Raw genomic sequence first — 13,315 nt, 5'->3', positions numbered from 1 at the left:
AATGAGTGGGGGAAAAAAACAAACAACACAAGTGGCATCGGATGGCCAGCATAGGAAACCAGAAAGGCCACCACTTCAATTCTCAGTCCAGGCTGAGTTTGTTGGTCTTAGCCAGGGCAGGGCTGGGGGCTGATACCTGAAGCACTGGAGCTAATTGTTTGGAAAGGATGTTCTGGGTTTCTATTCCTGTGGCACAAGAAGAAAGATATGCATTTGTAGCACATTTCATGACCGTAGGACATTCCAAAGCACTTTACAACCAATTAAGTACTTTTGAAGTATAGTCACTGTTGTAAATTAGGAAGTGTGGTAGTCAATTTGCATATATCAAGTTCTCACATAGGGCAATGTGAAAATGACTAGAGAATTTTTTTTTAAATGTGTTACTTGAGGGATAAATATTGTCCAGGAATTCCTGCTCCTCTTCGAAATAGCACCATAGGAACTTTTACATCCACGTGAGGGAAGATGAGGTCTCGGTTTCATGTCTCATCGACAGTGCAGCACTCCCTCACTGCTGCACTGAAGTGTCAATAATAGAGGGTAGCCAATGCCTCTGAAACTATACACTTTCTGTGGATGGTAGAGGGGGGGAAGAGGAGGGAAGAGCATTCAACTCACATTTAAGTAGCAAATTGACTTGACACTTCATGACAGATCAGCGGGTGCTTTAAATACATTTCAGTAAGACAATTACTTTTTGCTTCAGTTTGCAAATGTGTTGTGCAGAGATTTAAATGCTCAATTGTTTTAAAAGAATTAACAGATAGTCCAGTTATTTATGCTTTCAACATCTTTACTTTAAACAATCAAAAGTAAATGAGGATTGTCTATACAACAATAACCTTGTTAACAGCAAACAACACAGCTTTACAAGATTCTGTCAAACCAATCCCTTGACTTTTTTAGAAAATGATAACCCAATTGGACTGTGGTAAACATGGTATCGCAACTTGAAAAAGGCATTCACAAATATTTCACACCAATGCTCGAGTGTTACGGTCAAAATGGTTGGGATATGTGGTAAACCCAGAGAGTAGATAGGAAACTAACTGAAGGGTAGAAAAATTGTTGGAGGAGTAATCCCAGGGTAGGGGGAGAAGATGCACTGAGTGGCATGCTCCAAGGCTTGGCACAGTTTACAATTTACATAAATGTCATGGACTCAAACTCAATGCAAAGCAGTCAAATTTTTTAGATGATACTAATCTAGGAATGACAGAAGGAGTTGCATAAAATATGTTAAGTGGGTAGAATGGCCGATGGAATTTAATATGCAGACAAATGTAAAGTACTGACCACGGGAAGGAATAATGAGCAACCTAGAAGGGCCGAGGCATTTTCATCCTTGGTTATGAGTAACAAATTAAATCGGGAAACTGAGCTAAATGTGGGAGAGCAAATGCTCATCGCATCCACCAAATGCAGTGCAGCAATCTGCAAATATGTAATTTGAACTATGTAGCCAAAAGCATAGAACAAACATTAGAAGTAGTTTTGGTTAAACTACACTGTTCTCTGGTCAAGCCCCCGGCTCCTGTTCCACTCCCCCACCCCCCCGGGTCCCTTAAGTCTGGTCACCGCCGCTCCCACAGGTACCGCGCACACCCCACCCCCCTCCCCAGTTCCAGTCACCTTGGGTACTGTATTCCATTCTAGTGACCATGGCGTAAAATAAGAGACATTCAAGCACCGAGACAGAGAGAAAAACCATGTGGCTGATCCCTAACGTCAAAGGTCAAAATAGTGAGAAAAGAAGCAAGTTGAACTTTTCAGCTTGAAAAGCTGTGTTTGACTTTAGATAGTCAAGGTAAGAGAACAGAAACGCTAAATCAATTATACTACTGAACAGGACTAAGGGACACTGGTTCAAACTACTTAAAAGGTAAATTATGACTGATAAGGTGAATGTTTATCCACCCAATAGTAAACAACACTTGAAATGGACTCGGATTCATTATTTTAGGAAGAATTAGATGCCGTAACGAGGGAGTATAGGTTTTATCTGAATGGATGCAGATGGGCTGAAGAATCGTCTTCATTCATAAATATCTTGTAATTGCAGGCTATTTATCCTGGGCTATTCAAATATAAGGGGAGGACTCAACCACAACATCCAGTGCCTCTAAAGGTTTGGAATTCTTTCCCCTAGTGTAGTCAATATATGGGACAGACTCCCAGACAAAACACTCAGTGCATGTAAAATAACGTGATTGAGATTTTACAGGCAAAATCCAAATATGCCAGAAGGCTTAATAGTTGTTACAGTGCTAGAAGCAGGAAAATGTCTACAGTGGAAAGAAATCAGCCAGTGCAGAATAACAAAGGTTGAAAGGTTATATAGATTTGGAATTTTGCCCAATTCCTCGAATGTCAGGTATAATTTTGTTGAATGATCCAGAAACAAAGATTTCTTCATTTTCACTTGGTCCTACAACATTGACTGCAGTTCAAATGTACATAATGGGTTGTAAAGCACTCTGGGATGTTCCGGAAATGTGAAAGGCTCGAGATAAATGCAAAGCTTTGCCAAAATCCTGGAACTCCCAAGTTAACAGCACTGCGGTAGCACCTTCACCATGACGCAAGCGGTACAAGGAGGTAGCTCCCCATTTCCTTCAAGTGCAACTGGGGATACAACAACTTGTATTTATATAGCGCCTTTATCGAAATAAAACATCCCGAGATGTTTCACAGTGACATTATAAAATAAAATATTACACCAAGTCACATAAGGAGATATTAGAGCAGATGACCAAAAGCTTGGTCAAAGAGGTAGGTTTTAAGGAGTGCCATAAAGGAGGAAAATGAGGTAGGGAGGTGTAGAGGTGTAGGGAGGAACTTCCAGCGCTTAGGGCCGAGGCAAATGAAGTCACGGCCACCTGTGGCAAAGAGATTAAAATCAGGGAAGCTCAAGAGGCTGGGATTAGTGGAGTGCAGATATCTTGGAGAGTTGTGGGGCTGGATGAGATTACAGAGACAGGGAGGGGCAAGGCCATGGAGAGATTTGAAAACAAGGATGAGAATTTTAAAATCGAGTCATTACTTAATGAAAGGAGGATGAAGGGATTAAGGAGGAGAAAATAGAGTACGAGAGCAAACCTGAAGGGAACATAAAATCTGACTGTAAAAGTTTCTATAGGTACGTTGAGAAAAAGATTGGTGAAGACAAATGTAGGTCCCTTACAGTCAGAAACAGGGGAATTTATTATGGGGAATAAAGAAATGGCTAGCCAACTAAATGCATACTTTGGTTCTGTCTTCACAAAGGAGGACACAAATATCATACCAGAAATGCTGGGAACACAGGGCTTAGTGAGAGAGGGGAACTGAAAGAAATCAGTATAAGTAGAGAAATGGTGTTGGGGAAATTGATGGGATTGAAGGCCGATAAATCCCCAGGGCCTGATGGTATGCATCCCAGAGTACTTAAGGAAGTGGCCCTAGAAATAGCAGATGCATTGGTGGTCATCTTCCAAGATTCTATAGACTCGAACAGTTCCTACAGATTGGAGGGTAGCTAATGTAACCTCACTATTTAAAAAGGGAGGTAGAGAGAAAGCAGGGAATTATAGACCAGTCAGCCTGACGTCGGTAGTGGGGAAAATTCTAGAGTCTATTATCAAAGATTTTACAGCACAGCACTTAGAGAACAGTGGTAGAATCGGGCAGAGTCAGCATGGATTTACGAAAGGGAAATCATGCTTGACAAATCTACTAGAGTTCTTCGAGCATGTAACTAGTAGAGTTGATGAGGGGGAGCCAGTGGATGTGGTTTATTTGGACTTTCAGAAGGCTTTCGACAAAGTCCCACGTAAGAGATTAGCATGTAAAATTAAAGCACATGGGATTGGGGGGTAGTGTATTGCGATGGATAGAAAATTGGTTGGCAGACAGGAAACAAAGAGCAGGGATAAATGGGTCTTTTTCCCAATGGCAGGCAGCGACTAGCGGGGTACCGCAGGGATCGGTGCTAGGACCCCAGCTATTCACAATATACATTAATGATTTAGATGAGGGACTAAATGTAATATCGCCAAATTTGCAGATGACACAAAACTGGGTGGGAGGGTGTGTTGTGAGGAGGATGCAGAGGCGCTTCAGGGTGACTTGGACAAGTTGAGTGAGTGGGCTAATGCATGGCAGATGCAGTATAATGTGGATAAATGTGAGGTTATCCACATTGGTAGCAAAAACAGGAAGGCAGATTATCTGAACGGCTATGAACTGAGAGAGGGGAATATGCAGCGAGACCTGGGTGTTCTCATACACCAGTCGCTGAAGGTAAGCATGCAGGTCCAACAGGTCGTAAAAAAGGCAAATGGTATGATATCGCTCTTGGATCTAAAGGGATCAAAGGGTACAGGGCAAAAGCGGGAACAGGCTTCTGAGTTGGATGAACAGCCATAATCATAATGAATGGCGGAGCAGGCTCGAAGGGCCGAATGGCCCACTCCTGTTCCTATTTTCTATGTTTCTATGTAGGAGCCAGTGTAGCTCAGCGCGTACAGGGTTGATGGGCGAATGGGGTTTAGTGCGTGTTAAAACAGCAGAGTTGTGGATAACCTCAAGTTTGAGGTAGGATGTGGGAGGCCAGTCAGGAATGTGTTAGAATAATTAAGTCTGGAGGTAAAAAAGACAGGGATGAGGCTTTCAGCAGCAGGGGTGGAATCGGCTGATGTTACGGAGGTGGAAATAGGCGGTCTTAGCGACAACGCAGATATGTTGTTGAAAGCATATCTCAAGATCAAATATGACACCAAGGTTGCAAACAGTCTGGTTGAGCCTCTGACAGTTGTTAGAAAGTTGGTGGCGAGGGAATGGAGTTTGTGGTGGGGACTGAAGGCAATGGCATCAGTCTTCCCAACATTTAATTGAAGGAAAGTTCTGCTCATCCAGTACTGGACGTCACACAAGTAGTCTGACAATATAGCAACACTGGAGTAGTCGAGAGAGGCGGTGGTGAGGTAAAGCCGGGTGTTGTCAGCGTACATATGGAAACTGACCTTGTGTTTTTGGATGCCGTCCCTGAGTGGTAGCAGGTAGATGGGAAGGGGCCAAGGATAGAACCTTGGAAGACACCAAATGTAACTGTGCGGGAATGGGAAAAGAAGCCATTGATGGTGATTCACTGACTATGATTACATAAATAAGAATGCAACCAGGCAAGCATAGCCGCACTGAGCTGCACGCCAATGGAGAGGGACAGGAGGATGGTGTGATCAACTATGTCAAAAAATAAGGTTGCAGGCAGGTTGAGAAGGACAAGGAGGGATAGATTGCCTTGGTATGTCACATCGGATGTTACGCATCTTTGATAAGAGCCATTTTGTTACTATGGAAGGGGCAGAAACCTGATCAGAGGGATTCAAACATGGAGTTTCAACAACGATGGGCGAGAATTTGGGAGGTGACATGCTCAAGGACTTTGGAGAGGAAAAGGAGTTTGGAGATGGGGTGGTAATTTGCAAGGATAGAGGGGTCGAGGGTTGTTTTTTTAAATGAGGGATCATGACAGCAGATTTGAAGGAGAGGGGGACAGAACCCAAGGAGAGAACTGTCAATAATGCCACCTAACCTGGGAGCCAGGAAGTGAAGTTGGGTGGTCAGTAGTTTATTGGAATAGGGTCAAGAGAACAGGAGTCAGGAGTCTCAGGGATAAGATGGGGGAAGAGGGCATGAGGAGCGGGGGGGGGGGGGGTGGATAGGAGAGAAACTAGGGATGGGCAATAAATGCCAGCAACATCCACATCCTGAAAATGAATGTATTAAAAAAAAGGTTGTGGTCTACGATGAGTTTGTACATGAGAGAAAGTCAAACAGCACCTGAATTAGTGTATCGGTTAGGAATGGTAGAAAAAGAATCCTCAGCATGAGTCAAAAATAAGAGGTCTAAATTGGATGCAACTATAAGAAATTGCATTTATATAACACCTTGAACATAGAAAAAATGCCTCAAGCCACTTCAGTTTATTCTTAAGGATGCAAAATAAATCAGCAGTGGTGGAACTGAAAATACAGACCCACTCAGGGACACCTCCGCCCATCCTATCCCCTTCCTGGCTTCCAAAAATCAGTGGCAGCTACCCAACAAAAAACAGTGGTATCATTGCAGAAGTTTTATTAGAGTCGATGGTTTTGGGCGAACTCCACCAGCCCCGAGACCCCCAGTTTGGAAGCCAATGGAATGTGGCCATCTTTGCTGGACACTAAACTTCCCCCATTAGCAAATAAATCGACTGTGCTGCTCTAGCAACAGCAGAGAAACAAGGACCTACCGTGGGCAATCTGGTACAGGCAATAGAAAAGTCAGACAAAGCCAAACGCACTCCAACAGCAGAATTAAGATCCACTGGGGCCAGTAGATCAAAACATCCCTGACCGGAGACCACCAACTATCCTACAAAAATATAAAACCAAGTTTCAAAGTACTGTAAGGATATTTCCAGGAAGATTTGTAGTTGCAGATAGCAAGTCTCAATAGCAGAAGCCTTAAAAGAAACATATTGCAAGAATTCTAATCTGTACCAAGAGTCTGAGAGTCCTTTAAGCCTGCACCTCATCAGCACTCACCCAAACTGTGAAGAAGCCAAACTAAGAGTTAATACCAGTTAACTCAGTACTTTCATTTGTGTAGGTTACTGTTACCTCATAACTGACAGCTTTGATGGAAAATGAGGCACTATACAAATTACATTCTTGGGATGTGGGTGTCGCTGGCAAGACCAGCATTTATTGCACATCTCTAGTTACCCCCGAGAAGATGGTGGGCTAGCTTCTTGAACCATTGGTTAACACAAATTGCAAGGCCACTTTAGAGGGCAATTAAGAGTCAACTACGTCAGTGTGGGACTGGAGTTACACATAGGCCAGACAGGGTAAGGATAGCAGGTTACCTTCCCTAAAATAAGATATCAATAAACCAGTTGGGTTTTTACAATATTATGGCTTCGTGGTCACTTTTACTGACACCAGCTCTTTATTCTCAGATTTCTTCTGACACTGATTTCAAATTCTCATGGTGGGATTTGAATTTACCTTCTTTGGAATATTAATCCAGGCCTCTGCATTATCAGTCCAGTAACATAACCATTACACAACCACCCTATACTGCTCTCTGCTGCAACAAGAGCAAATAAACAACATAGCACAGCAAAACTTGTGGCAGATTTTCACTTGAGCAACTCCAGTGTGACCTTCAGAGCTCACTCTATGCTCCACACACAACCGACTGTGCTGCAAATCACAACATACATCGCTGTCACTCTTATGACTGGAAAGGCAAAGTGCCAGGAGGCAAGCTCAACCCCTGTAAGTTGGGCAGTGCTGGGTTCCTGAATTGGGTGCTCCTACTGCTCTGATACTCAGCCCAAGTGCGAGCTGCAGCCATTGTAACATAAATGCAGCACCTTAGAAAGTGCGAAGAAAACATCCCATCCCACCACTGTGCCATCCACCATCCTTAACATGGACTCTCGAGATTTTGCCAATTCCAAGCCATTCATTGACCGAATACTCTTCATGAAAGTTCATAGGTTTAAAATAAAATGGCAAAAGTACATGCAAGTTTAACACAGAATGACAATTTTCTTTGTAGCGGGTTCAGGACAGCATACCACTGAAAGCTGAGAATAAAACATTCAAACTATTCAGGCATGAACCAAGGGCAGAGTGAAATGTATCAAAGTTTATTTACCAGAGAGAGGATTTCAGGCCAACCTTTTCCACACATAAGCTCCATGGCAGCAACCACACCGTAGGTAAGACCCAGCCTCTGAAGCACACCAGGGATCCGCAAAGTATCCCAGGAAACTATGGGAAGAAGGAAAACACTGATTGCCTCTTCAGCCCATCAAGCCTGTTCCTTCCACAGACCATTCCATCAATTAGTTTCACCCTCCTGTGAACAAATTCTCAATATTTTTAACCCTACTCACTCCCAAAAAACTAAACAGAGTAAAATTGAGAGAATTCATCGCCCCTTTTATTTTACATCATTAATTGGTTAACTTCAAAACATGGCGTTTCCATGGTCACAACAGATTCCTATCTCTACTTACTCTTAAACATGCTTCTAACCAGATATTTATCCAGCTCATTTAACAAACATTTTGATCAACACGTGTTTAAGCTGCCTTAACTGGGGCCCTACACAATGCAATCTAACCATTACTCTTTGCGGGCAAGCGTGAGCTGTCAGTTGTCACAGTTTTACTGTAGAAGGGAGAAAGACTCGTGTTCCTCCTGACTTCACATTAAGGCAAGTTTAAAAAAAAAACTTAATTGCCCAATTCTTCCAAGACCTCCAGCAGTCCCTTTAAGGACCCCTTGTTCGGCTGCCATACAGCCTGAAAAGTTTTCGGAGCTTGGGCCAACTTCTAAGCAATTTCATAAACTTGTGCGGAAATGGGCATAATATTAAAATGAGGCCTGCAGACGCGGGATCTAATCACTCTGCAATGAAGCTGCCTGAACTTGCGTTTCCTCGGTTTGTCCAGCTTCCCTTGTCCTGCCTTAGTTTCAAACAATGAATGCCGAGGGTTCACTTCTTCCATTCTATTTAGTATCTTAGTACCTTTAGTACCTTCTCAAAATCCCATCTCATTTTCCTCCATGATAGGGGTAAAATACTTGCTCCCTGGGGAGTGAGAATTCAACTAACAGCCTTACAGGAAGTTTGGATCCTTTGTGCTAGAGCCTGCAGTACATTTGTATGCGCTCAAGTGAGATGTGCACATTGAAAGCTCATGATTACATTTTATGTTTTGTATGAAACTTCAATAAAAAAGAATTCCCTGGTACTTCTTAAAAACTAAGAAGTTTGATTTTCACAGCCTAATGTACGCAAAAATGAATAGTGTTTAGTCTAACTGCAAAGTTAACTGACAGCATTAACCCACTGTCCCCAATAAGTTGCATGCTCTCTAAATGTAATTATAGGAATACAGGAACAGGGGTAGATCATTCAACCCCTCCAGCCTGTTCTACCATTCAATGAGATCATGGCTGATCTGCATTTTAAATATACACACCTGCCTTGGCTCCACATCCTTTTATACCTGTGGCTAGAAAAACTAGTTAACTTAGGAGGCTATGAAAAATGGAAGTAAAATCAATGAAAATAATGTAATCGCATTAATTCGCAACCTGCTGCATGCATGGTGCATTACCTCAGATCTGCAAATCAACTGAAATCATTTTCAACGGCCTTTTAATATTTTAACAACTTATTACATTATAGTTAAAAGTCTTCCTCACCCCATTCAACAGAGTTCAAAACTGTCATTGCCAACTCAACTGAATACAGCAGCATTTGTTTTTTAACACACAAAAGGAGAAACTGTCACTGCATAATTTTCAGAACCATTAGGCAACTGTACCCCATTTATAGAAGCAAATCAGCTTCAAATGCTCATGGAAAATAAAAACACACTGTACACTCTGGCATCGATCACTCATCGGTCTATGTAGCAAAAGTGGACTGGAAACAGCTCCTTGAAGGTAAACCAGTGCCAGAACAGTGGGAGGCATTCAAGATAGAGGATTCAAGACAATATATTCCTACAAAAAAGGGTCAGACTCCCAATCTAGAGCCCCCTGGATGTCAAAGAGTTTACAGAGTAAGGAAGGCAAAAAAAAGGGAAGCTTATGTCAAATACGGAGATACCGCAGAAAGCTTAAAGGAGTATAGAAAGTGGAGGGGTGAAATTAAAAAGGCAATTAGGAAATCAAAGAGAGGACATGAAAAAAAAGTTGGCAAGTAAAATCAAAGAAAATCCAAAGAAGTTTTATGAAAATATAATAAGATGATAACTAAGGGAAGAGTCGGGCCGATTAGAGACCAAAAAAGGTAACGTGTGTGGAGGTGGAAGTCTTATTAAATACTTTAAGAGCATGGCTCTTATTAAATACTTTATGTCTTCTTCACTAAAGAGGGGAGCATCCCGACATCGTAGTTAGAGAAGTCCATGAAATACTGGATGGGGTAAACATAATGACAGAGGGGTTTAGCCTCTATGAAAGCGGATAAATCCCTAGGCCTGGAGGAAATGTACCCCAGGTTGCTAAGTAATCCTACCTGGCTACAGGCATGATGCCCGAGTACTGCTAACGTTGTGTCTTTGTTTAAAAAAAAAGAGGAACAGAGGGGGCTGGGGGTAGATTTAATTGTGTATAAAATGATATAGTGGATATGAAGGACCTATTTGCCCTTAGCAGAGAGGTTGATCACCAGGAGGCTTAGATTTAAATTGGTAGACGGATTAGACAGGACTTGAGCAGAAATGTTTTCACCCAGAGGGTACTGGGGGTCTGGAACTCTGTCTGAAAAGAGTGGGGGGGTGGGCAGAATCCCTCATCCCATTTAAAAAATATATGGATAGGCACTTGATGTACCATAACCTGCTGGAAAGAGGGATTAGGCTGGAAAGCGCTGCACCGGCCTCCTTCTGCGCTAAAACTTTTCTAAGCATGTAGCACAAATGAAAAAATCGGAACCCATCAAAATCCACAGGGTTTTATTCTATCAGCATTCACCACATTCACTGACTACCTGCCTTCAGCTTCCAGCCAAGCCATCCTTCAAAAGGTACAGTTACCTAGTGGTTATGGTAGTGGACTGGCAATCCAGAGGTTAGGAGTTCAAACCCCACCATGGTAAACTGGGAAATTGAATTCAATAAATCTGGTCACTTGTGGCACCAGAAAATTACCACAAAAACTTCTGGATCGTCATAAAAACCTGATTCATTTATATTCTTCAGCGGATAAAACCAATACATCCTACCCACTAGTCTGGCCTATGTGTGACTCTCGTCCCACACTATAAGGTTGACTCTTAATGCCCTCAGGCCAACTAGGAATGGGCAATAAATGGGGCCATCCACATAAGAATATTTTTTTTTTTAAAAAGGACCTTTTTTCCCCCCTCAATCCTAAATGGAAATTTAAATTCCTCATTAAAAATATATGCACTAATCCATTTCATGCGTGCAAGTTCTGTGCTGATGCAGGAAAACAAAGGGGTGTTGGGATTGGAACATTGGTGAGCGGCTAACTATTTCCTGTGTCACAGTTTCACCGGAAAGCACCTAAACCAAGACAGTAAATGGAGATCGAGAGACTGTCACCCTGGATGATTATCACTACTTAAAGAAAACAAATCAAACATTAAAGCAAATGTCCAAACTACCACTTACGTGGCCCCTTGCAGTAGTTTGGGTTGATGATAAAGATCCCAAGCAGTATCAAGACTACAGTTCTCCAAGCAACTTTACCCAGCAGTCTCCACCTGGAGCGGTTAGCCTGCAATGCTGGGTTCAGGGAGAGGGCAATAGATGTTCCCATGATAAACACAAACCTAGGACATTAAAAATGCAGAACCTTCTTGATTAGACACATTCAAAAACAAGCAGCATATCCATTTGTTTTATACAAGTTTAAAGGTATAAACTCCAGTTTTTCCGCTTAATTCAAAGTTGCTTAATTCATTTAAATTGGAAAATAATTTTTTTTTTAAATTAAAAATGAAATTAAATAGTGGAAAACACCACGTGCTGTTTAATTAAAATGCATAATTTGTATTTCTGAAGAATTCAAAGTTAATAACAGGATTCACAGGAAACCACATGCAATCCAAATACATCTATATAACAAATCTTGCATATGCTTGCACTTGCTGTCTGAACCGTTTCACTTCCTGTTGTCATGTTAGTCACATTTTTTTGCATTCACTTTTCCAGAAAGAAAAAGTGGAGAGAAAAAAAAGGAAGAATTGCATTTACATTCACAACTTCAAGACATCCCAACACATTATATGGCCAATTAATTACTTTGTATTTAATGTATGAAACATGGCAGCCAATTTGCGCTCAGCAAGCTCCCACAAACATGACCAGATAATCTATTTTTGGTGATGCTGGTTCAGGGACAAATGGTGGCTGGTACTCAGAACTCCCCTGCTCTTCAAATAGTGCCATCTTTTATGCCCACCTGGGACCTCTTAACGGCTCCTCCAAAAGATGGCATCTCTGACAGTGCAGCATTCCCTCAGTACCGTACCATCAGACTACAATTTGTACTCAAGTCTCCGAAATGGGACTTGAACCCACAACCTTGACCCAGAGGCAGAATGATACCAACTGAGCCAACATCAGTGTTATTTACAATTACAGGCTAATTGTTAGTCCGAGACTGCCAAGTCCATTCTGCAGTACACGCACATCATTAAAAACAAGAAAAATATATTTACCATGGAAACACTAAATCTGCTACTGTTAATCCTATAAGGAAAGAATTCAAAAATACAAGCATTACAGATCTAGACAGAAACTTCACAAACTTTTGTAGATTAATAAAGATAAAAGCTCTTTAAATGTCATGTAAACGCCATAAACCAAAATGAATATACAATCGCCTGTGCTCTGTCCATACGAGTTTACATAAAGCCAGTGAATGGACAGGACTATACCAGCCATTAAACAATACTCAATATGACATGAGGAAACAAAATCAGTTTAAAAAAACAAGCCCTCTGAACCCTTTTTCCAAAGAGCAATTGTTTCGCAGCATAATAAATGGTGACCACCATGTGGATCAGACTGGTGACCACCGTGCAGACCAGACTGGACAAGGGTAACCGTAGACACATGCACACAAACAAAAAACGTCTGACCCACCATTCCAACTTTCATGTTTGAAGAACCAGTATTTCCCACCTCCATAGTTCACAAAGATCATGATCACCAAAGCCAGCCTAGAAGATTATATAGAAATCTGGTTACAATCAGACCAATACATCTCCCTTCAAACAGGTCTCACTTATAAGCCAAAATATTGAATTACATAGAATATACAGCACAGAAACAGGCCATTCGGTCCAATTAGTTTGTGCTGTTTTTACTCCTCAACAGTCTCCTATTCCATCTGCCACATTTCAGCATATCTTTCGATTCCCTTTTCTCTCATATGCTCGTCGTTCTCTTTTGAAAGCAACAAAGGTATTTGTCTCAACCACTTCCTGTGGCAGCAAGGTCCGCATTCTAACCACTTCGAGTTAAGAAATTTCTCTTTATTTCCCTATTGGATTTATTAGCTACTATTTTGTATTTATGATCCCTAGTTTTCTCCACATCTACCCTGCCCAATCCATTCATAATTTTATCAGGTCACCTCCAAGTCTTCTCTTTTCAAAAGTAAGAAGCCCCAAACAGTTCAATCTTTCCTAATCGCAGTAATCTCTCAGCACTGATGTCATACACTGAACTAAGATCAGGACTGCTCGGAAGTAGAGCAAATATTCACACTCAATACAACA

The 13,315-nt window shown here is 41.7% G+C and overlaps 1 protein-coding gene across 2 annotated transcripts in view; it reads right to left on the bottom strand.

Annotated features, from left to right (window-relative positions):
• The window catches only part of hgsnat (heparan-alpha-glucosaminide N-acetyltransferase), a 41,424-nt gene that overhangs the window by 11,628 nt on the left and 16,481 nt on the right, over positions 1–13,315 (bottom strand). For both annotated transcript variants that reach the window (XM_068044950.1, XM_068044960.1), the window contains 5 exons: positions 12,678–12,754; positions 12,251–12,281; positions 11,199–11,359; positions 7,697–7,812; positions 6,279–6,400 (listed from right to left, as the gene is read on the bottom strand). In XM_068044950.1, coding sequence (XP_067901051.1) covers positions 6,279–6,400; positions 7,697–7,812; positions 11,199–11,359; positions 12,251–12,281; positions 12,678–12,754 — 507 coding nt within the window. The remainder of the gene's footprint in view (positions 1–6,278; positions 6,401–7,696; positions 7,813–11,198; positions 11,360–12,250; positions 12,282–12,677; positions 12,755–13,315) is intronic.

The sequence above is a fragment of the Heterodontus francisci genome, chromosome 1 (assembly GCF_036365525.1).
Source record: "Heterodontus francisci isolate sHetFra1 chromosome 1, sHetFra1.hap1, whole genome shotgun sequence".
NCBI classification, from domain to species: domain Eukaryota; kingdom Metazoa; phylum Chordata; class Chondrichthyes; order Heterodontiformes; family Heterodontidae; genus Heterodontus; species Heterodontus francisci.
Note: the sequence above shows the minus strand (reverse complement) of the source record. Positions and strands in the feature narration are given on the sequence as shown.